This window comes from Styela clava, chromosome 11, assembly GCF_964204865.1.
Source record: "Styela clava chromosome 11, kaStyClav1.hap1.2, whole genome shotgun sequence".
NCBI lineage: Eukaryota > Metazoa > Chordata > Ascidiacea > Stolidobranchia > Styelidae > Styela > Styela clava.
In genome coordinates this window covers 6,725,533-6,748,676 of record NC_135260.1, presented here as the reverse complement: position 1 = coordinate 6,748,676, position 23,144 = coordinate 6,725,533, and the positions used below count along the sequence as shown (strand labels likewise).

The 23,144-nt window shown below is 34.2% G+C and overlaps 3 protein-coding genes across 5 annotated transcripts in view; 1 reads left to right on the top strand and 2 right to left on the bottom strand.

Annotated features, from left to right (window-relative positions):
* Nucleotides 1–4,686, bottom strand: LOC120347604 (TLC domain-containing protein 4-A-like). The gene is made up of 7 exons (XM_039417647.2): nucleotides 4,394–4,686; nucleotides 4,107–4,196; nucleotides 3,484–3,542; nucleotides 3,316–3,404; nucleotides 2,882–2,955; nucleotides 2,201–2,353; nucleotides 1–1,444 (listed from the first exon to the last, which is right to left on the bottom strand). The coding sequence occupies exons 1-7, from the start codon at nucleotides 4,546–4,548 to the stop codon at nucleotides 1,231–1,233; spliced, it is 834 nt and encodes a 277-aa protein (XP_039273581.2). The 5' UTR covers nucleotides 4,549–4,686; the 3' UTR covers nucleotides 1–1,230.
* A 556-nt stretch (nucleotides 4,687–5,242) lies between these two features.
* Nucleotides 5,243–6,123, bottom strand: LOC120347605 (putative Nudix hydrolase NudL). Its single transcript, XM_039417649.2, has one exon. It carries the CDS (start codon nucleotides 6,007–6,009, stop codon nucleotides 5,248–5,250), a length of 762 nt encoding a protein of 253 aa, XP_039273583.1. The 5' UTR covers nucleotides 6,010–6,123; the 3' UTR covers nucleotides 5,243–5,247.
* A 15,908-nt stretch (nucleotides 6,124–22,031) lies between these two features.
* Nucleotides 22,032–23,144, top strand: part of LOC120348195 (parathyroid hormone 2 receptor-like) — a 35,313-nt gene continuing 34,200 nt past the window's right edge. For 2 of the 3 annotated variants that reach the window (XM_039418322.2, XM_039418321.2), the window contains exon 1: nucleotides 22,032–22,238. In XM_039418322.2, coding sequence (XP_039274256.2) covers nucleotides 22,127–22,238 — 112 coding nt within the window. In that variant the 5' untranslated portion in view covers nucleotides 22,032–22,126. The remainder of the gene's footprint in view (nucleotides 22,239–23,144) is intronic. The other variant, XM_039418323.2, reaches the window with a different exon arrangement.

Sequence of the window (23,144 nt, the reverse complement as noted above, 5' to 3'; positions counted from 1 at the left end):
TGACAGTAAGTAACATCTTTTAATAAAACACACAACTTATTATTAATATCAATAATATCAATACGAATTAGAATCATGCAGGTTAAGGTACTGCATCAAAAAATTAATTGTATAATAAAAATATCAACAGATCAAACAATTTCACATAATAAATAATCAGCAACTGCTGTCCATAAAACCATTAGATATTTTGAGCTGCCGAAAAGATTATTGCACGAAAACGTCGAATTGATACATACTACATGCAATAATTCTGGGAGATTAAATATCTGTAAATTTATGACAGAATAGTAAATTATTAAAACCAGGTCCGCAATACCAATCAAAAGCAAGGCTTCTAATATAACTTTGATAAAGTATTTTTTAAAATCAAGGAAGTGTCATCACAGTTGAAATTAGGCAAGAGGAAAATCAAACTAAAAAAAAATAATTATGTGAATTCATAGGCATTCCCAGGCTGTTCCTGTACCATAATAAGTTAACAAAGATTCACAATAAACTCCAGATCAACAATTACATTGAGATACTGAAAACAACACAAAAATATCATGGGACTTAAAAACAAACACTTTACACTCTAGTGGTCATAATATAAAGATGAGCGAACAAACTAAAAAAATTAAATACAGTGGCGTTTACGCTTACATGTGGTATCATTTAAGACAATGATTACTTTTAAAAGTTTGGGTAACTTAATAAGAATTCAAAACGAACAAAAAATTACGAACTTGACAGATTCTTTCAAAAGGCCAGAAACTTAAGAATATTTTTTGTCATCTGAAGATAGAGTACAATTCAAACCACAAGTACGCCAGAAAAAAAGTGGAACTTCCAAGCTGAAATCAGCCATCTATATAATCACTTAACTTTGATCAGAATGCACCTATTTGTAAATAAATACATGTACCGCAATTGTATAACAAATATTTAAAAACTCTTATTACAGAACATTATGACTTACATAACGAGTATATACTGGTATTGTATTGCACACGATTCAGTGTAAATGTATATGTTAGAAGAGAACCAAAATCATAAATGGCGGCAGTGGCAAATTAAGTATGCTTTGCAAAATATAAGGCGGTGATAGCCCTATGAATAAATTATTTTGAGCGACAAACTAGAAGAAGTCATGGGCAATTAACTTTCTGGATGGTATTTAGAAGTAACATTGCAGTAAGTAGTGTAATCAATTTAGATTAAAAAAAATACCAGAAACTTCATAAATCATTAGTCTTGTTTAAGTGAATCGTTGATGGTTTGTTTTTGTTCGTTGCTCTCCTCTGTGATTGTGGAAAGGCAATGACCATTTAACCCTGATTTTGACTTTCTTTTCTTCATTACTTTCCTAGCTCCTCTCATAATCTTGTAGAACCAGAGAAAATTTAAAACGTCAAGCACAATGCAGGGTATTATCCATGACAACTGTAGAGCCAATCCAAGCCTGTTTACAAAAACAAAATTAAAAAATATTATTTAGTAGTATTTAAGCTTTTCATGCCAGGGTGAAATAATAATATGACCTCGAACCAAATAAGAACCAGGCAAGTTTTAATGATGTCCAACAAAACGTCATCATTTTAGAAGGTTCTATTTTTTTTTATATAAAAAAGTGATTATGCGCAATTCACCTAAACTGCTATTATAGTTTGAAGGGGGACCAGAACCTTTCTGATTCTACATTTCTCACCCATATCCTTACAATCCATGTTAAGATGGTGGATGTGGGATTTTTTACCCGGTCCTGGGCTCTCAACTTCAGAATAACTACATGTCAATTCTACATACCGTAATTGGTAGATGATACAGTGATTGTAAAAAACATGAAATAAACTTATCCTTCTACATTTAATGTACCAAGTAAAATTATGAAATGTAGTGAGATTTCGTAATACCTGGTTTCATAGTACTCAGACCTTAACTTAATTCGTTACAAGGCCCCAGCTTGATCTAGCACATTTTAGCATGATTAAATGCAAGGATCCTTTGATAAAATTTATCAAACAAAGAGAGTTGTTTGGCAAACAATCACAGGTCCAAAGTTCACATTCCATAACAGTGCTGACATTTCAGAGCTGATAATTTATAGGTCTATGCAGATGTTTGCAGAACTATGTTAACTGGGTTCTTAGTGTTGATTTATATGTGCATTTATTACATTGTTCCAGAGTATATTTTTCTACAAATGACTGTCACATACCGATCATATGCCTCTGTTCCAACCGCTGCATATACAAGATAATAATAAACCGGCATCACTGCGATTCGAAACAGAAAGAAGGTTCCCGCAAGAAATAATCCATTGTAAAAATATATCTGTGAATCTTTTCTCCCCGTTACATCATAATACCATCTAAATGAGAATATATATTTGTTTTCAGTTAGGAATTGATTTTTATTATTATAATAAATTGATTTATTGCTTATTAATAATGGTTGAAAAATCAAAATTACTTGCATATTATAATTTATAAACCGGCTAATATCAGCTCTTTTGCAAATAAGGGTAATGCCAACTATTCTGAGTTCCACAGAGAAGTAATTTCAGACTTTTAATGGAGATAAAAATTCTAACCATCTACAGGAAATCTAAAAGCATGGAGTATATTGCGTGTTCCTATAGTCTATTAAAAAGGGTTGCATGGGCCCCAAGTTTTTGTCACCAGAATTAAATTTTATTGAAGTTCTGAGCTGGTAACCCAGAGTTTGTCGTGAATTGTAAAATTTTCAGACTCTGATAACAACTGATAACTAAACTGATAGCAACAAGTCTGAACTTTGTAAGATCAATGGCCGACTATATTCAATAAAATCCTATATACTTTCACACAAAATACTGACATAGGGGCCCAGTAGAACTTGAAACAAAATCCATTCTCACCTGATATTAACAAAAGGAGTTGATATTTCTGCCATTAATCGAAAGTTTGCATAATAAGAGAGAACACCAAGAAGCTGTAGAAAAAATAAAAGTTGAATAAATTTATAAAATTTGAATTTAGCTTTTTCGTAAACAATTTCTTGGTAACAACATATATACATGAGATGTTTATGCTTACAGGTGTGGATGATTCATACAGACAAACAAATCAGTCTCCTAAGGCCATTTCATGGTATCTTACATAAAGTCACATTACATTTGCAGATGCCACAAAAAAATCAATAGATTGCAACCAAGGTCCTATTAACATGACATTCGCTGCCTTTATACATCAAATTATTACGATAAACATCAGGCATAACAGCCATCTACATAAAATTAACCTTAGTCACAGCTAATTAAATGTACAAATATAAAGTGAAAATAATACTTACAATAACGAGAGAATAGGGATATATTGCGCTTATATGATGAAGAAAGGAACCCAAGTCTTTGTTAATATTTCTTATGCAGTAACGAAGATCTGAAATTTTTCAAAAAATTCTGTATGTTATTAGCATCAGCAGGAAACAAAAAAGTAAAAAAAAAATCGAAGGTCTTACCCATTAATAAATAGCCAATTGCAACTGCCAAACATGACCGGGCCAACCATGAATCACCCCTGTAAAAATTATTTGTAATTAAAATTTTGTTGCATGAAATATATATGCATTAGCCTTAGCTATGTAGACTAGAAAAAAATAGGCAAGAGTGTTGGACGTCTGCTCACTTTATAGTCGCCAAATTAATACAAAACTAGATTTTGAACTAGCACTAAGCATATTCAATTGAGAATCAACAGCCACATGATAATTTCCAATTCAACTTTTTAAAATATGGATCAGATTTCAATATCCATACAATGGGAAAGTGGGCTGATGCGATTATTCAAATTGTGATCTAAAGACTCCTGTTAGTTACAGCAAGGTAACATAAATATGTTCAATAGAGTAAGCAGTGGTCAGCTGGATAAATACTTCATTGACCCATAACAATGTGGAGCTCTGCCACTCCATTATAAATAAGTATCACCACTTTTCATCAAGGTAATCACAATAAAAAAAGATGGCAAGTGTAGCATCCTTAATAACACAAAGAGCTAACGACTGTGCATATCAATGTTCAACTCGATAATGCATCTTTACAAAATCCCACAAATATCGTCAATGAAAAAATCTTAACTTACTCAACCATATCTTTTTTTGCCTCTTCATCAGCTACGACAATATAAACACACAAAACACTGACTATTACTGCATGCGCTGTTGAACAAGTCCTGCAAAGCAAAATAACATATATTACGTTATTATGTAGCTTTTATTATCACATTGTAAGTATAGATTATAAATGCTTTTAGGCCACAATTTTTCAAATTAAATTGAATCAAGTAGAGTTGATACAATTCTATAATATGAAACCTGAAATGCACAACTAAAAATTAGACATGACACATGATCATGAAAGCATAAATACCTTGAATGAAATTCCCCTTTCTTTTCTGTAGATAAAGCATTGTATGCTGGCAAAAATTGCGCAACGTAAGGGCTGAGATATCCACTTATCCACTCAAAAAAAATGAAACTCGCAATGACTTGTTTTACATGATGTCCTGCGTCTGTATGGAGCATTTTAATTGACGTTTCGTTGCAAGTGCTAATGCAAAAGACAGAACACCAAAGTGCACGATGCACTGAGAAGTTGACCTATCTTTGTAATAGCCTAAAATTTCTGTAAAAATGAGAAATTAAAATCGGTGAAGAACAAATTTGGCATCAAATACACAAATTGCATATAAAACGACACAGATTATTCTTATCAATTCGAAGCTACACTCTGTGCTTCTGAAAAGATATTAAAAAATACAAGCACACTGCATCTGGGCCTGCATTGATTTTAACACATAAAGATTATTTTATTGATTTTGAATTTCGGCTAGTCAGCTGGTACAGATAAAGAGAAAATATTTATTCTGACTTTGTAACTTAAGAAAAAATCAGGAAAATGACAGTGATGAGCATGATTGTGCATATCATTGAAACAAAATACATAATCAATACGAAAAATTGAAGAATTAAGAACAATCAATAAATTAAGAATAAAAAATAGCTTGTTGCATTTCCCAATCATTAAATAAACCATCTGCTGCAATACAGCATTCCAATTGGCATAATCTACCAGCTTATAAAAAAATCTAATCTTTAAAATCCTGTAAAAACGTATCATTCTTGAAATAATTTATAACTTACTATATATTATAGACTATAAATGAAACAAAAATCTAACATATTCATCTCAAGTTACATATATTAAAATTATGAAACCCTCTACTACAATTTACTTTTGTTTTCCTTCAACATTTCTGAAACCATTCGGCGAAAGAACTTCACCATATTTCCACTGTTAGAAAAATTCTCCTGCTTATTAAATATGAAAGATGAATAAACATTAAGCATTATTCCTGTTATTCCCCATATTTTATAAATTTTTTCACTATTGAATAGCATTTTTAAACTTTCACAGTCTCTGCTTGGAAGTTCTGCTGCATATTTTTGACAATTCCAAAAAAATTTTAAAAAACTATGTTCTTGGCCTTTTACCGTAAAATAATGAGTTTGCCCTCCTGATAAAAAAAACTCGAAAGGCACAGCAAATATACTTTTAACTTCATGTTCATTTATTTCCAACTTTATATCTGTGATGTTATTCACAAAGCCCACCACTGGAGTGATAATTACTTTAGCTACGGAGCTAGGTACAGGCATAATCGCCCCTACAACTTGCACATTTTTTCTTTGCAATCCAATTTCCTCTTCTGCTTCCCGAAGAGCTGCATCAATATAATTTTCATCTTCATCATCTACTTTTCCACCGGGTAATGCAACGTCTCCTGGATGTGTTCGCAAATGATGTGATCTTTCTGTCAATATCACATGCGGTTTGCCATTGTATTGAAATAACGCTATCAATACAGCAGCTTTTTTAATGGGCAAGTCATGAATGCTACTCAATATTTCAGAATTTTGTTCAGTTAATTTTTGTATTTTTCTAGATTCCTTTTCAATATCATAAATCCAGTTTGCAAAATCCATATTCAACAAAAATATCACCTTGGCAACATACAGACATGTGCTCAAGCAGGTACCCTAAACTATTACTGTATTAATACCCTAATTCTGTAATTGGAAAACAATATAATTGCTGAATTGAAAAAAAATAGGTACCGGTATTCAATGACAAAAAGATGTACCTTAACTAACCTGGGAAGTGGGAAAACCTTAACCAAACTGCCAAATGACTGTTTCTGTGGGACTGCCGATAACGTAATACATTAAAATATTGGTTAAATATATCAGATACAGAGATAGCAAGATCGAATCTACTCAGAGAAATTGCTATTCCAGTTTCCATTTCCTACCGTCAGACCGTAGTGAACAGCTAGCACATTACCAACACCTTATTCCTGTATTCTGTGATTGCCAATTTTCGACGCGAAATTCGCGATGTTTCAACTAAAGATTTCAGATTCCAGCGCTTTCTTTAAGCTCCTGATAGTAGAACAGAGCTTCAACATTTCACTTTCTTCTCTCGTGCAAACTTTCGGGGAATTGGTGAACCATCGTCAGATTGGTGGTGCCAAATTGACTATAAATTTAGTTTATAGTCACTTTGGGTGATGCGAAGGAGTGCAAAGCACCAACTTCATTCAACTTCAAAATTACGGTATGTCTTCATCAATGAGCATATATATACAATGAGTGGAAACTTCCAAATATTTGCTCATTAATCCATTATGCCATGCATTTTTTACGTCGTCCAGCTAAATGGTTCGTTGCATATGGAGAAAGCATATCGCTCGCTGCAAAAATCCTTTGCTTCGGCCGCGCCGGGTGCGAAATTGGCCGTATTGAGGCTTTTAATTTTTCGATTCGTGTTCGGTTTTGGGTTTCGAAGCATGGTACGTTGAAAGCATACTAACTATAAGCATATGCTTATTGGGAATGCATATATATTAGGCAGGAAACGTAGCTATAGCACAGAATATGAAGTCAAGTGCGGTAATTTCTAATTATAGCATGGAATTTAGGTACATATTTATCCAGGGGAAAGCAATGGAGATAAGAAGGCCTAAATGTAAGGCGAACCACGGTTTCTCACAATCATAGTTTATAAGGTGCTCCATACGAATCCCCAGGGCTCCCCTATCTTAAATTACTCTGTCAGTCTGGGATATCTTGACATTAAAAACGAAGACAAAAATTCGAAGAATAGCAGGGAATCGGCTTTCCTCTCCACCTGGGTAAGTATGTTAACCTCATTTTCATATCAATGAATACAATGCCTCACGTCCCCCTTTACATGGGTCGCATTCCGTTTGGGAAACTTTTTTATGCGAAACTTCTTCCACAAAAAAGCAGCACCGTCGTTTACAGTCGCGCATTATGGTTTCGTCAGAACTATATTATTCTGTGTATTATCACTGCAGCGCAATTAACACCGCCAGACTTTTTTTTATCTCTACGACATGTTATCTTTTTTAGTTGGCGCTAATAATGATAAATAAGAATGCGTGATTGTTATTCAGTAACACGCATGTAACCGTCGTTTAGTTAGGGCGTTCAAAATGAAAGAAGAGTTATAAGCTAGTTTAAGGACATTCTCTTATATTTTAATACTAATACAGGGCGCATTAAAAGCAAAATAGAATTTCTTAACATAAATTTACAACGAGTTACGTAAAATTTACCGACGGCTATCGCCAACAGGCAGAAACGATGAATGTGAGAATTTTTTGTTTTGTTTCATTTTTGCGCCATCATATTTTTCAATTTCTAAATTTGCGTAAATCGCGTCAACATCGTTTTTGTAAATTTAGAAACGTTGAATCAGATAAGCAAGGCATGTGAATGAGGTATTCTATGCAAATTTCCCGAGATATTGTGGAGAAATAATATTTTGACTACGTAGATTTGCCATTATTGCTGATTTATTCACGTGTTAAGTATCAGTGTTTGAAACCAAAGCTGAGTTACGTGAATACTCAACAATTTGCGGAGTTTTTTAATTATTATTTAATACGAAAGTAACACGGAAACGATATAAAATTAAAACATAAAAATGTCAACTATCAGCTTCACAAATATCGCAACCCGGGGTCAGTAAGGATAATATTGTTCGCTCAAAATTGGGACCGTAACTGTGATACAAATCCTACACAGAAGATAAAAATCAGAATAAAATTAATTTTTGTTGTGAATGCATTCCTTAATAGTTGTCTTTAACATCTTTGCCGATATTCGTTAAAATATTCGAATAATTTTATATAAAAAAATACGATTTTGCCCACCAGTAATCACGACGCATGTAAATAATCATTGAATGACAATAAAAAATCAATTTTATTAGCATCAAATTCCAAGTAAAAGTTCCACATTTCATGCATTCGATCGGCGCTACACGCGAGCGTGTTTTTGTATATATTCACCAAAATCGGCAGAGGCGAGCTACACGTAACTGTGGAATTTCGCTGTGAACGACGCATTGTTTTTAATTTATTACCCGCCTTACGCCGTCATAAATTATATGAAGGACCGTTAAAAGTAAATAATATATAGGCAAAAATCATAATTGATAACAAAATGTACTCTAAATCAGGGCTTCTCAAACTAGGGGCCGCGGCCCTGAAAGGGGCCGCGAAACGAATTTTAGGGGCCGCAAAGAGAACACCAATTTTACACAAAGTACCATATATATTGTACTTTTTTCAGACTCCAGTGAATTCGAAATACAATTATTATACAAATAGTGTGAAACAAAGATTTCAAGATTCCGAGTGAATACATCATCATAATACCGTGTTTTCCCGAAAAAAAGACACTGTCTTCATTTTTCTTTCGAAAATAACACTAGGGCTTATTTTTGGAATAAAGAATAATGAGATTTTTTATTATAGAAAATATGAATAGGCCTACCGATTTCCGTTTACTTATAAATAGCACGTTTTTATTTAAAATAACTGCTACATATAAACTATTAACCATTTAAAAAAAGTAGAAAATATTTCTTGCTATCGACTGGGACGCAGTGGTTCTCGAACTTCATCGTATTGTGATGCCCTTCAAAATATGCTCAAATTGCGACCCGTGAAAATACGTATTGATACCTTTCAAAAGACCTTTTTCGCAATGAGTTTCATATAAACGAACAAACAAAACTTAACGACAGTCAGTGAAATCGCAATTAATGGGCCTTGGTAGAAAAGACTGTTGTGTATAAATGATTAATCTCAAAGAAGATGGGAGTGCGCAACGCTTTTTGAACCAAGGACGAATAATTTTTATCTACAGAAAACCGAATTTCCAGAATTAAACTTTTCTATTATAGCAACATCACGGGTAAGATCGATTTAATCTTTCTTTTTTCCAGTGAAAGTAGAAGATATGGGTTGTTTGAAAGGTTCACGAATCACGAAATTTTGCGACGTCCTAGCAAAATTGAAACGACGCACTTCCACGAGATTGAGTCAAAAAAAAGGTTGCGCTATCGACTAAGTCTTTTTTTAAAAGCGAGCGCTTTTATTGAAATCTTTTTTAAAATTCAGGCTTGGTCTTGTATTCGGGGAAACACGGTAGAATGATCGCGCTTGCATAACAATGCATATTCTGATCGTGAAACCCGATTTGCGGTTTGCATAACAATCACTAGGCTAGCGGTTTCCGAAGACGATTTGCTGAGTGCGCCTCGAAACATATTACACATCATATTTATTCTAAATGTTTATTGTTTCAAATGACGTGTTATGAATCAAAGTCATTTTGCCGTTCTATGTGTTTACTTTTTGTACGTAGGGTCTGTTGTTACATAATATAAGAGATAAACCCTACATGCTGCAATTTCGTATAGGCTGCAGTTTATTTATTTGCTGAACCAAGTTCATCAAACTTGAGTGATTTCTTTAGCATTTTAAGGAAAAACCAGGCAGAGATAAAAAAAAAAGAAACGTTAATTTTTTGCCTTTATTCCTCGGGCCTACATGATTAAAACCCTCAAAAGACATTTAGTACATATTAACGATGACAAAATTGTGTTTTGTTTCGAGGCAGTATATTTTTTGTGTAGGTGCGCCATGAGTTTTTTCCCTGATAATTTGGCGTCGCCTAAAATGCTGCCTTATGCTAAGTTTGATCAATAAGAGTGAACAATTCGAGATAAGGACCATGCCGTCGGTAGCCACACATCGTAATTCATCATTTAGGCCTGTATAAACAAACATACATTGATCCTTGCTATGCAGAAAAAAGGATTCGTACTAGAGATGGGACGAGTCCGGCATTACAGAGATTCGAAGAATCCTACAATGTAAAAGTAGAAAAAACACGTTTTTGACCATACTACAGCATCGCGCGCTCACAAACATACGTCGGATCTCATATTTTTTGCCTAATGGTTCCGCAGCTGTTGAATCAATATAAAAATATATTTTTCTTCCTTTTTGGCTGCCATAATACATTAAACGTGGGTCAATGTGCGCCTTGGCTGTGAACTGGATTTCCAGCCCACCACCTTGCGTCAATTCTGGGCGGCTGTTTAGAAATTCTTACATGTAAAATAGAAAAATAAAAAGCTTTTGACTACAATGCTTTCCCATAATTCCAGATATATATAACCCTAAATTTACTATGTCGCGTGTGCAAATGGTAGAGAGATGCCATGTATACCAAAAAGGATAGATAGTTTGAAGGCGACTGGCGCATCATTGTTATATGCTATCAATAGTTTTTACCTTGCGTTATATTATCTGGATATCTGTCGTCGTTTTGATTAGGAGTGTTTATAATACACACGAGTGATATTGTTAAATATCTAACCTTGAATTTCAACTAGTTAAGGTATGTAGTGAGATTTATAGGGGTAAAAGTACAAACATAAGCGTAAATCAGTAAAAACAGAATTGATTATAGACTCGGTAAAAACGACGTGGACTCGAAATCGAATCCGAGTCCAACAAATGCCTGGATTCGACTCGAATCCGAGTCCGGATCCCGGCCATTACACTGAATAATTGAGAAACGTTAATCTGAATATGCTTGGGCCGCGAAAAATTTTAATATAATAAAAGGGGCCGCGAGCTCAAAAGTTTGGGAAGTGCTACTCTAAATAACATAATAAAAAAAAAATTTTTTGTGTAAATTCACAAGACATGAAAAAGGCAAATTTTAAATTTCAATGACAAGATATCCCAGAGTAATTTATAGTTAAAATCAGTATTTTTAATAAGTAAACGAATACCTCACAAAGTCCTGGTAGCCTGGGAGTTCATGTGGAGCACAGAGCTATTTGGAGAGGCCGTGGTTCGCCATATATATTCAGGATTTCGGCTTTCCTCTCTCCCTGGATAAATATGTAAGTCCCATCCCATGTTATATCAATGAATAAATACAGCAATAACCGCACCCCACTTGGCGACTGATTCATATTCTGTTCTGTAGCTACGTTTTCTGCATAATAGATATGCATTCCCAATATGCATATGCTCCTAGTTAGTATGCTTTCAACTTACCATACTTCAAAACCCAAAACCGAACACGAATCGAAAAATTCCAAGCCTCAATACGGCCAATTTTGCACCAGGCACGGCCGAAGCAAAGCAAAGGATTTTTGCAGCGAGCGATATGTTTTCTCCATATGCACCAGTTACCGGTACTATTGGAGACCTAAGGGGCCACAGCGCAAAGGGGCCCCAAGCGGTTAGAATTTAGAAATTTAAGCTGCAAAACCAAAAGCTGTACAATGTATCTTAATCAGGTAAAGCATATGTATACCAAACATTAATTTCATATTATGTGATATATATATCTTTTTTTCGATCTGAAATAATGTGTAGGCCTACTATGAACAACGCTCAAAAACCATTGTTTTAACCAGCCTGCCTTGCACAGCACAACTAATTAAGTAATAATTACATAGTATCGGTATCGAAATATCGGCCTTATTGTAGTATCGGCGTATCGGTATCGGCGTTTTAGCTAGTATCGGCAACAAAAGTGGTATCGGTACATCTCTAGTTTGATCGTACCGGCACAATTACGAAAGCTGTCAGAATGATGTCGAACGCAAAACCTCTCAGTGGCGCACAGAAACGAAGAAAAAGGGCAGAAGAGGAAGAACGTATGGAAAAAATCAAAGTAAACGAAATATTTAAACCAAAATTGAAACAAGTAGACTTGGGAATACCGAACGTAGCTGAGGAGGAATTAGGCCTAGCACCGGTAGTACCAGTATCGGTAGAAAATCAGATACGTGTTCAACCTCCAAAAGTGATGGCGGCGGCGCTAATGAATTTTCTTCCAAAACTTACACGACAATTATAACAGGTAAGCTACTGATTTTTGAAGCAAATTGAAAAAATTAATATGACGAAGATGTTGGATGAGTTTGCTAACGCGAAAGCGCAAATTTTAGGTTACCATAGCCTTTATATAACGACATGTTATGCTTTTTGACGAAATAAAAAACGTTGTTTTAGCTTATGTCCGAGAGTTTTTAGGGTCATTTCCACGAAATGCCGCCCTTTCAACACCGTCCGTAAAAGCTGAATAAAATCCCACACAACAGAAGAATCAAAGCATTGAATAGTAAATTATATCGAAAGTTTTAAATTCAATGTTTAGTTTTCATTGAAGCAAATTCAGAAATTATATCGTCAACGGATAATGTCTCGACTAGATCACTTTCAATGGGCAGTATTGCTGGCACATACAGCCTGCTTGCTCCCATAATCGATCTCAAGTAAAACTTTATCAACTTCGGTTTTGACTTCGTTATTCGCAGCTTGTGCAAGAAACGGCAACAGTGAGGTGAAAGCTTGAGACTCATGAATAAATAAGGTGTTGATTCACATAAACGATGTTTGTCATTTTTAAATATAAAATCACTTGATTGTACTAGTGCAGTGGTTCCAGAGGCTCCCTACGGGAGGCACGAAGCAGTTCGAGGGGGCACAAGACTAATAATATATTATATAACGACTTCGTTTGCATACTTTCCACGGCAGTTTCATTACTTGAATGGGATTATTTGCGATCACAGGGTGTATTCACTTTCTCGAGCGTGAATTGTTTGATCATAATAGAATTTAAAATCTACCAATGAAAATAGTTCGCCGGTAAGCCGTCTGGTCTAACCTACAGAATGGCAGTTCCACTCGACTGCGAGAGAACCTTCGCTAGCGTGTTATAGACGCAATTACGAAAATGGAACTACAGTTCCGTTTTGGCTGAACACATGAATAGCTGCGGTCCTGGGCCTTCAAGCACAGACAGATGTACTAACAACAACAGGTCCGTTGACTTTATCAAAGTAAATTGAGATGCCAGAGAATGTGATTAATGCTGGCATTGCTCGTATGTAATGAGCAATAAATCATTACGTCCATCTGAACTCCAAAATACCGCAACAAAAATCACCCCCGGTAATTGGAAAGACGTTGGAATCGGTTTCTTTGCTGCCAAGCGAGTTAGATTTGACAGGAACGCACATTGACTAAGTTCGGGTTTCCGTCGGAGCAAAAGCCAATTTTTATTATCACAAAAACAAAATTTATAAACCGTCTTGATGTTGACATTCGTCTAGCTATAAAAAAGACTGCGCCTAATACGAGAAACCTCGTCAGATAGTCCTAAGCGCAAGATTCCTTTTGATTGTATACTGGAGAGCATTTACTTTCTTGTCTGTGGTTTGCTTTTGCATTTCATAATAGGTCGTAAACACATAATACAATCTAACACGTTTTGTTTTTGGAATGGCGAAAACGGAGACCGCGAGTGCAAAAAGGCGATGTAAGTTTCAGACATTTCATTTTTGATGTTCATGCTCATCATACTGACACTTAGGACTCTTTTTTCAAAATTTTAGGGTTTTGAGCATTGGGGTTTTGAGCCATGCTCTACATTCTACAAGGTGGTGGTCTTGAAATCCTGAATTTCTCAATAATAATAATTTAAGCTGGACTTAGGCCCATTCTGTTCTTAAGGCGCGGCGGTGTGGCTCAACGGGCTAAGCGTTAGGAATACGCTCGCCACCGCACCTCTAATTACTCTGCGTGGGTTCGCAGGTTCGAATCCCATGCAGGGATGGTTATGTGCGAGAGGATTGCTGGACTCCTCGCCGTCGTTGGGTGGTTCACGTAACCGCTGGTCGGTTACGGCTTCCTCCACCACCAAGTCCATGCTTCCGAAAAACAATACAGTAAAACTAATCCCATACCCGACTTGGAATGGTAACCGGACGAGAGGCCGTGATTCGCCATATGGATAAGCCGTCTTATCGGCTTTCCTCTCCCCCGGGATAAATATGTAAATCCTATCCTATCCTAACTTCTACAAAATATTATAGTCCTAAGTCCAGCTGAAATTTTTATTATTTAGAAATTCAGGATTTCAAAACCATCCACCTTGTAGAGCATGGCTCAAAACCCCAAAATATTGAAAAAAATATGAATTTTCCAAAAATGTGATTTGGGCCCCTTCTGTTCTCATCCGGCGATATGCAAGTCTGATAATGGTACATGTTTTTAAATCTAGTGCGTTGTATTTGGCTGTAAAATACAGTGCGAAAATGAATAAAATAATTTCACCATTACAAACATATTGTTGAAAATAACTTTCTATTCAGGATGTTGATTTTCTTGAAAATGAAGATGATCACAGCACAGTATTGGAACTCACAAGTAGCTAATAGCAGAAGAACTAAATGGGAGAAATATAGCAGATGAGCAGTGAACAACTGATAGGTTGGTGATTTTTATTGAATATGTTCGAAGTTAACATGCGACCGTTTTTCTACTGCAAAAGACATACTCATCTAATCTTTTTATTTTTGTATTTTTAGATTGTAAGTCCATTGCAATCATGAACTTTGGATCATCACTAGATCACAGTTCGAATGGAAGCTTTAATTACACAAAAGCAATGACAGTGATGGACTCTTGTTACAGGATTTTCAATCTACAAATACCATTAGGTAGCAGAAAAGCTTGACATTCATCACAGCATGCCTACTTATTCTGCCAAATGAAGAATTCCCATTCAAAAAACAAAAAAGGCGTAACTTGAATTTCTCATTACGACTGTATTTATTTGCGACCTAATTTCGCCGAATATTTACTGTTTTAGTAAATTGTTTAAATCTTGAAAACCTGTCGTGGTTTCATGCTTCCTTTGGGTGGCTATAGTACGTTTCCAGGCTTGCAAGAAGGTTGATTCTTTCGTGTCTGCTTTGATCGTCTTTATCGCCAAAATAAGAAGTCAACTATATCTTTGGTACTGGTTCAGGGACTCGTTGTCCTTTTATGTTTGTATTTTGTTTTTATCTAATGTTTGCGTTAAATATAAGAATTCGGAAATGTCGTCACTGCGTATTCGTCAATAATTCTGATGAAATTGACTTAATGACATTGCTGCATATTGGTCACGAAACAGTATTAAGCTATTCGTCCAGAAATCTTTGTAATGTTACTTCGTAATGTTACATTAAATACTTGTATTGGTGTTTCAAATTTTACGAATCGGACCACCTTAACTTGATATTCCTGCGACATTGGCGCACATTATCTCCATACAAACATTGATGTAGTATCATAGCTACTGAAAATGAATGAATAAAAACACTATACCGCAAATATAACACTCATTTTCAAGGTGATGTGTGTGTTCTCGCGTAGTCGTCAAAAAACCGCAAGTGTCATGTCCACGCCCCGTGTTACCAGGTTTTCGAATAGTAAACTGCTATTCTAATATTCGACTTGATATTCGGATAATTTGCCCTACTCAGTAACCAGATAGCAATTATTAAATTGATTGATTTTATGTTAATAAACTTGCCTTTCAGGTATTATGTAAATTAACTACACCGAAATCAGGACTTAGCTGGTATTAATGTTTGGTACAAACGTTTGTGGCCCGCAACAAATTTCGTCACGTGAGAGTGGCCCGCGAGACGAAAAAAGTTGGACGGGCCTGGGGTACATGTTCAAGACCTTACTGGCCTAAGACACAGATATGCGACATGCACCCTTAACAATTATAACAGCAGTTTAGGACTGGTGCGTTATAATGGGACAACAGACATGAAATGGACTATACAAATAAAACTCTAGTAAAATACACAAAACAAGATGTACGACACAACGAAGATATGTACAATAGTCAGTTTGTTTAAGGCATAGGTTCTCAAAATGCTCCGTACGGAGCCCCAGGGCTCCGCGAGAAAAAACCCAGGGCGAGCTATTCGATTACTTTTCGAAATACTGACTAATTTTGTAAGAAGCAATAACAGCCTTGATAAAATCTGACAACAATATAGCCTAGAAATATGGCATAGAGGCGGAAATCAAAAAATGATATTATTTATAAGCAGGAGCACAGCCAGGATTCTTGAGAGGGTGGTGGTTCAAAATTGAAATCGGAAATTTTCGCGCAACATTCGCGATTAAAAAAACGGATAACGAGATTTCTGTTGTGTAAAATATTCAATCCATGACCGACGCGAGCATTTAACGTGTCTCGTCGTTATAATGTAATTGTGCTCATCGTTACTCGCGTTGGATTCGAGATTACTATTAGGATTACTAAAATGTAAGAAAACTATTGTAAAATAATATAAAATACGTGATAAACTGCCAACTATAAATAAATTGGAGTCGTATTTTTGCGATCTTGGGATTTGTCAAACTTGATTTGTTCTTTCGCACTTGAGATTATTTTTAAGCAAGATATCACCCTTTAAAAAATCACAAAGTCTGGACAAAATACGAACAATTGGAATTTATTTTATTGCATTCGGCTTCGTCAGTAGTTTCAGAATGAAAAAAAGGTACATCGCGGATCGCGCGGGCAATTGACAGTGTTTCGATTTCGCAGTTACTACGACGAAAACCTAACATAACACCAAATTTTGATTTACAATGTCTATAAAAGCGTTTTCAATCTGAGGTGAGTCTGCTGAAACCAAACGTGTGATCTTCCATTTTAAGTTTTAATATTTTAGAATGCCGATTTTCAATCAAGAAATTTGAGTTAGGATTTACCTCTTTACTAATTATTATTTTTAGCATTTCGTCGCCGATGACTATAAAATGGTAACATATTTTTCACATTGAACTCATAATTCCCCATGAGAACAAAAAAGCAATTAACGTCGTCATTGTGTAACAATACATGTATATGCCGAGAGAAATTTTTGATTTAGGGAGAATAAACACCGGCGTAAAGATGTTTCAAGGTTCAAAAACACGCCATGCTGAGGAAAAAAATCAGCGATTGTAACAAAATGCAATCGCGCACATTATTAGCGGCCTTTTAAGTCTTCCAAAAATGTCAAAAGGGAAAAGATTCGACCCCTAATTTATTAGTATGTTTGTCAAGTGTCAAATTTACAGCTTTAGTATATATAATTTATGTTTGAAATTTAGATTTATTTATGACTTGTATTAACCCTATTAAAAAAGGTTCAGCATTTAAATTGAGTAAAGTACTTTTAACTTGCTCAGGAATATTAATCTGAAAGTAACAATTTTAACATTTATTTGGGGCTCCGTGAATATTAGTCAACATTTTCAAGGGCTCCGCAACACCAAAAGTTTAGGGCACCCCTGGTTTAGGGCACATACATGTCCCAGTGCGAGAGGATGAAGATAGTGTATGGGTGCGGTGCATGATTTTTTATTGGATATTTTTTGCTAAGAATTGTTGACGTACCAATTAGCCTTTCTCATACCTTATCTGGACTGGTTGTTAGTACAGGTATTAGTTTAATTAGACTCCATAATCGTCATAACCACAAAATTCAGAACTCTCAAATATCTACCGCGAGATGTCTCTATGGTGTTACGATATTACTACATCTACATAAGTATTTGTAAACAAAACACTCGCCGACGTTCATTCCGTTGCGAGAGTCGCTCGGAGCAGGTCGGCGTCTGCAGCTTCTCGTGTTGGTAAAATTTGTGTATTTTGGTATTTAGAGCCAGGATATGGGCTTTACGAAATTTTGTACATAGTATTACAGTTTTAATGATAGGATGGTGTTCATTCATTTTTAAGGTACATTTATATATATGCTAGTTATATATAATAGATTTTGTTAATTGCTCCGCCTATTTACTTACCGTATTACAGGTATTAGGAATTGCAATTGAGAACAAATTAAATTTTCATTTCTAATATATTTATCTGAATGAAATTTTAAAGCAGAATTTAGTACTTGGGATATAAAATTTTCGTAATCCGCATAATTCTCAAGTATTTCCGTTTGTATGGATTTAAATATTATAATTCTATTGAGAGACTTTGTTAACTTGAGCAGTTTATAGCAACGGAGTAATCCAATATATTAAGTGGAATAGATACAAAGTCCGAATGTAGATATTGAGATCTGATCAAGTAGTGTGATAATAAAATAATTGAAAACTCGCATCGACAATGTTCTTGACAACATTTGTAAGCCAGTCAATCCCAAAAGCTAGCATCAATCGTTTAAACTAATTTAATTTCAATTCATATTTTATATGATCTGATATTTCACCCAATCTTGTGCTGTTTTATTTTATTTCATAGAAACACTTTTCATCATTTACTCTGGGGTCCCTATTTGAATATTGCTCTCTTGAATTATATTGGTAGACACATGAAAAAACTATTCAGTCAATCAAAGTTTGTTCATACCGACAAAAAATTAAATTCTAAGGATGTAAAGTATTAAATGTTGTTTTCATTTCTTGGGTGATTGATCACAGATTAATATATCCACCAAGCGTATTGGTCTTTTATTATCTTATTTCAAACCTGTTGATTGAACCAGCATTTATTTTTACTTCAGCAGCATTTTGTTTTTACTTCAGCAGCATTTTGTTTTCTAGAACTTCTTGATTAGGATTATGTTCTAGCTGCTTATTCATTGTCATTTATCCGTGTTTCGATTTTAAAATTATAAATATTTAAAAAAGTTTTTACACTATTGTGTACTTTTATTTATATGGTGAACTAAATCATTTTGGATTTTTACAAAAGGATGTTGTTGATATTCAGTTTTTGTTATTTCACTCTATTATAATTCAGGCATAAAGCAATTTGATTTAAAGTTTAAATTTTTAATAATTTTTCACATTTTTTTTTTAATTATACAACAATAAAAAGCACTTAATCTCCACAAGGAAATTTGCCAATTTTTAGATCACTCTTAAGGAGTTTTAGGAAACGCAAAACAGGCCACTCGAGAAGACGGAAAGGCTGGTAATGGTACAGAATCTTTTGTTCCCACACTTGATATGCTACGTTGATCACTTGATTACCAGAACGATAAAAGAATTGAAATGAATTCTTCCGTGAAAAATAGCTTTTTTGCAGATGTCTAATTCTTCCTTGAGTTGATAGATACACAAATCTATTGTGTCTAAGTATCTCTGTCCAACTTATAACAAAAGCTGTTAGTATAAAATTGAAAATGATCTAAAAGTTTTTTTTTATTAAATTTGAACTTTTTAATCAATCTTTTAAAAAGTGGTCTGAAGTATTCTGACTTTTGCTGAACTATTGTCACGAGTATGAGATAAGTGCTTTAGAGGAGTCTTTTCACCAAAACCCTTTTTCTTGCGTACTTCGAAGGAAGTCATAACAGCTTTTTTTCAGTCAATCCATCTTAAATTTATTCATTTCACAAGAGACTGAAACTCCTTCGCTATGAAAACTTGTCCTTAAGATTAATAGCTATCATATCATAAGTGGACACAGACCGTCTGAAAACACTTGTCGGAGATTTGACTATTGATGTTGTAGATAATCAAACAAATCTGTTATTCAAATGCGGAAATTGGATTTTGTAGTGGACATAACATGTGTGGTGTTTTTGAAACGCCAGATTCAACGGTCTATTGTGATTCAAAAGTGATCATGTCCAGAGAGGATTTGAAAATATTTTTAAAGTAAGTTTTTCAAGTGAGGAAGTTTGTAGAAATAGTGGATGGAAATGGATAAAATTTAACGCTCATTTATTTGAGAGTAAAATTGATTTTTTTCTTGTTTTGTAAAGTATTTATCTTCCCCTGATAGAGCAATTTTGTTACAATTAATATTTGAACACATCTAACTTATCCGAGGTTTCAAGTGGTATCTGATATTCATTAAATATTTATGTTACAGCGATAGATTAGTAATCTATATGTACGAGGATGAAAATATAGGTAACATGATAAAGCTACATTTAATAAGTGAGTACGAGTAGGTGCTTATTAACTAGTTTATGTGTTCAAAATTTTTTTATAGATAGCTGACTTTAGCATAAAATATCGCATATATTTTTGGGACTAATTTTTAATTATTGCAACTAAATTAAAGTTTTTCGGAGGATATAATGAAAATGGAATTATTTGATTGAAAACACAACCGAAATCTGACAAAAAACTCTCCAATGTTTACCATGCTTAAATATCTGTCTGAGTGAAAGAAGTGTCTGATCCACTATATAGATGTTACGTCATCGTTGACTTATATTACTGATTGGTTATTGTTACGGAAATAAACAAGGAAATTGATATCTGAACAAGGCTCTGCATAAGTAGCCCCTGATATGTAATGAGCTACTAGGCTCCAAAAACGAATGGTAATGATCTGAATATGTTTTCTTTAGGACAATAGAAGCTATGACGACAATGATTTTCATTGTCACCTCTTTGTCATTGCAATTTATTGTTATCATGTAACACTTATTTACTCTATCATCACATTAAGATGTAACTTAATTTTATTTTCCATTCCACAAGAAGATAATTTTTATGTTGTGTATTCATAGAATTTGCTCTTAAATGAGAAATAACTATTTGTTTCTTATTCTTGTTATAAATTATTTATTTATTTTGAATCATAGCGGGTGACCCCTACAAAACAGAACCCAGATATTTGAAATATATCCTAGAGACAACATAACTTTTGTGCAAAGCATTGCTAGATTGCTGAATCTTCTGGGTGCAATCATACATTCAAGATTAATAAGTATTAAATAATTTTTTTTCATTTACTTACCGGTCGGTAATAAAGTGGTTTATAGGTTCATTTTTTGGGGTCACCCTTCACCCTGTATAACCCCAAATACATCACAAAAAGCTAAATACAATGCAAGCTGGATTCATTTGTATTTTCCATTAAATGTAAATTCGTGCAATTTGTTATGCCTGGATTGACAGACATATGGATTACTTTAATTAAGATTTAATAGCCTGTCTTGAGATTCCAAATGTATATTAGGATTAACCAATATAGGAATCATATATCAAATTGATGTCAAGGGAATTCACTTTTATTTCATTTAAACTTACGGACAGTAATCCTATTTGCTTTTAAACCCTAATAGTTGAATATAATGGAATTTTGTTGTAATTCCTTTTGTCTTGTATTCATATTCACGACATAGGTATCGATTGGATATTTTTGTAATTGTGTAGTGAGGCGAATTTGAAATGTTTATTTTCAGTAAACAAAGTTGGGAAACTTCTAATCAACTAATTGATTCTTTTGTGTAGTTTGCAAAACTGATGTCGGTTTAAAACTAAAATACTTTTTTGACTGCGAAATTGAAATGTAGAAATAATTAGGTTTTAATCAAGGTAAAAAACTAAACCTATCATCTGTAGAATAATGACATTATTAGTTTGGCAACGAAAGTAATTGAATACCTGAATAGTAGAAAAGTTTTACCAGGGATATTTTACAAGGGTAGGTTAGGAAGTTGAAATTGAGGCGGACTATCAAAATAAATGAATGACGAAATAAAGATAGAATATTAGAAACATTGTTGGGGACGCTAGAGTCATTGAATTTACTCAACCTGAGTCATTTGAATAGAAGGTGTCGGACTCAACAACTAACATCCAGTAAGACTTAACTCATTAATTGACTCAACCTGAGACTCGAATGCCGCCCAATATTGGTTAGAAGGTGTGGAATAGTCACTTTAAGGATGACTAGTAAAAGGAAATCTTGTTGGAAATACAAGTTTTGTGTGAGATACAACTAAAAAATGTTACTTAGATATGCACCATATTACATAATTTTCTCAAGTTTACTTTATGAACTTTTACAGTTTTAGAACATAATGAAACTAAAGTAATATAACGTATTACGAAACAGTGTTGACTTGTTATTCATCTGATCATTGATCATGGTGGACGGCGGAATCACCAGTGCTCGAGATTTGCTTCAGATTCTCATGAATGCAATGGAAGTTTGTGAGAGTAAATTGGAAACCGCAGCGAAACCACTAGATGTCAATGGTAAGGGACAAGTTTGTTCATTATGGATTTATTCATATTATGCGATCCCACATAACATAAAGCATAGTGGTTAAAGCGTTTTATCTTTAATATTGCGTCAAATATTAAAAGTCTCAAGTTTAAACCACACAACAATATGGCACCTCACGCGGGATGTAATAAATTGGGCATGCAATGCCGACAGGGGCGTAGCCAAAGGGGGTTTTGGTGGTCGAACCCATCCATCGACATCCCTCCTCTTTTGAAATGTAAAAAAAAAGCATTTTTCTGTACCATACATAGTAATTTTCTCTACCCATGAGTGCATTTATCACATTAACTTCAATGGCCATGATGAAGCATTTATAATTTCAATGCAACTGCCATAACTGAATTTGCGGTTTTTAAAAATTTCGCAATTCATTTGAATTTTTAATAATCTAAACTGAACTATTTAGCAGTAACCTTACGATTTCAGTGCAGAATACAATTTTGATAAAAAAAAAATAATAATATACTTTAGTCATCTTCATAATAACCGTAGTATCATTATAATTAATAATAGTAAAAAATGATAAATAAAAAAAACACAATCTTAAACTTGCTATTTTGTGAAAAGAAATTTTGTTATTTCTATTTATCATTTTAATATCATTTCCTTCAAACCTTTTTGTGGCAATATTGGCATATGAATCCAGGGTAGGAAGTAAACAAGGGTGAAGAGGCAGTAGATCAATATTCAATACACAATATCTTACCACCTTCAATAAAAATGGCCACAATGTTTTTTAAAATATTTTTACAATTTATAATAGTATACTTTTACATCAACAAAAAATCTATATCTGACATGTTTATTGAATAATTTGTAACAGATTCAAGTTCCCATTTGATTCAGACGGCTTGTGATGCTTTATGTGCTTGAAC

What these genes read in the sequence shown, in the direction of transcription:
- LOC120347604 (XM_039417647.2), bottom strand. Translation starts at nt 4,548, where the DNA reads ATGCTCCATACAGACGCAGGACATCATGTAAAACAAGTCATTGCGAGT. An exon ending in AATTGGCTATTTATTAATGG is followed by an intron (nt 3,405 to 3,483) that starts GTAAGACCTTCG and finishes GAAAAATTTCAG; the next exon opens with ATCTTCGTTACTGCATAAGA. An exon ending in GGAACAGAGGCATATGATCG is followed by an intron (nt 1,445 to 2,200) that starts GTATGTGACAGT and finishes TTTTGTAAACAG; the next exon opens with GCTTGGATTGGCTCTACAGT.
- LOC120347605 (XM_039417649.2), bottom strand. Translation starts at nt 6,009, where the DNA reads ATGGATTTTGCAAACTGGATTTATGATATTGAAAAGGAATCTAGAAAA.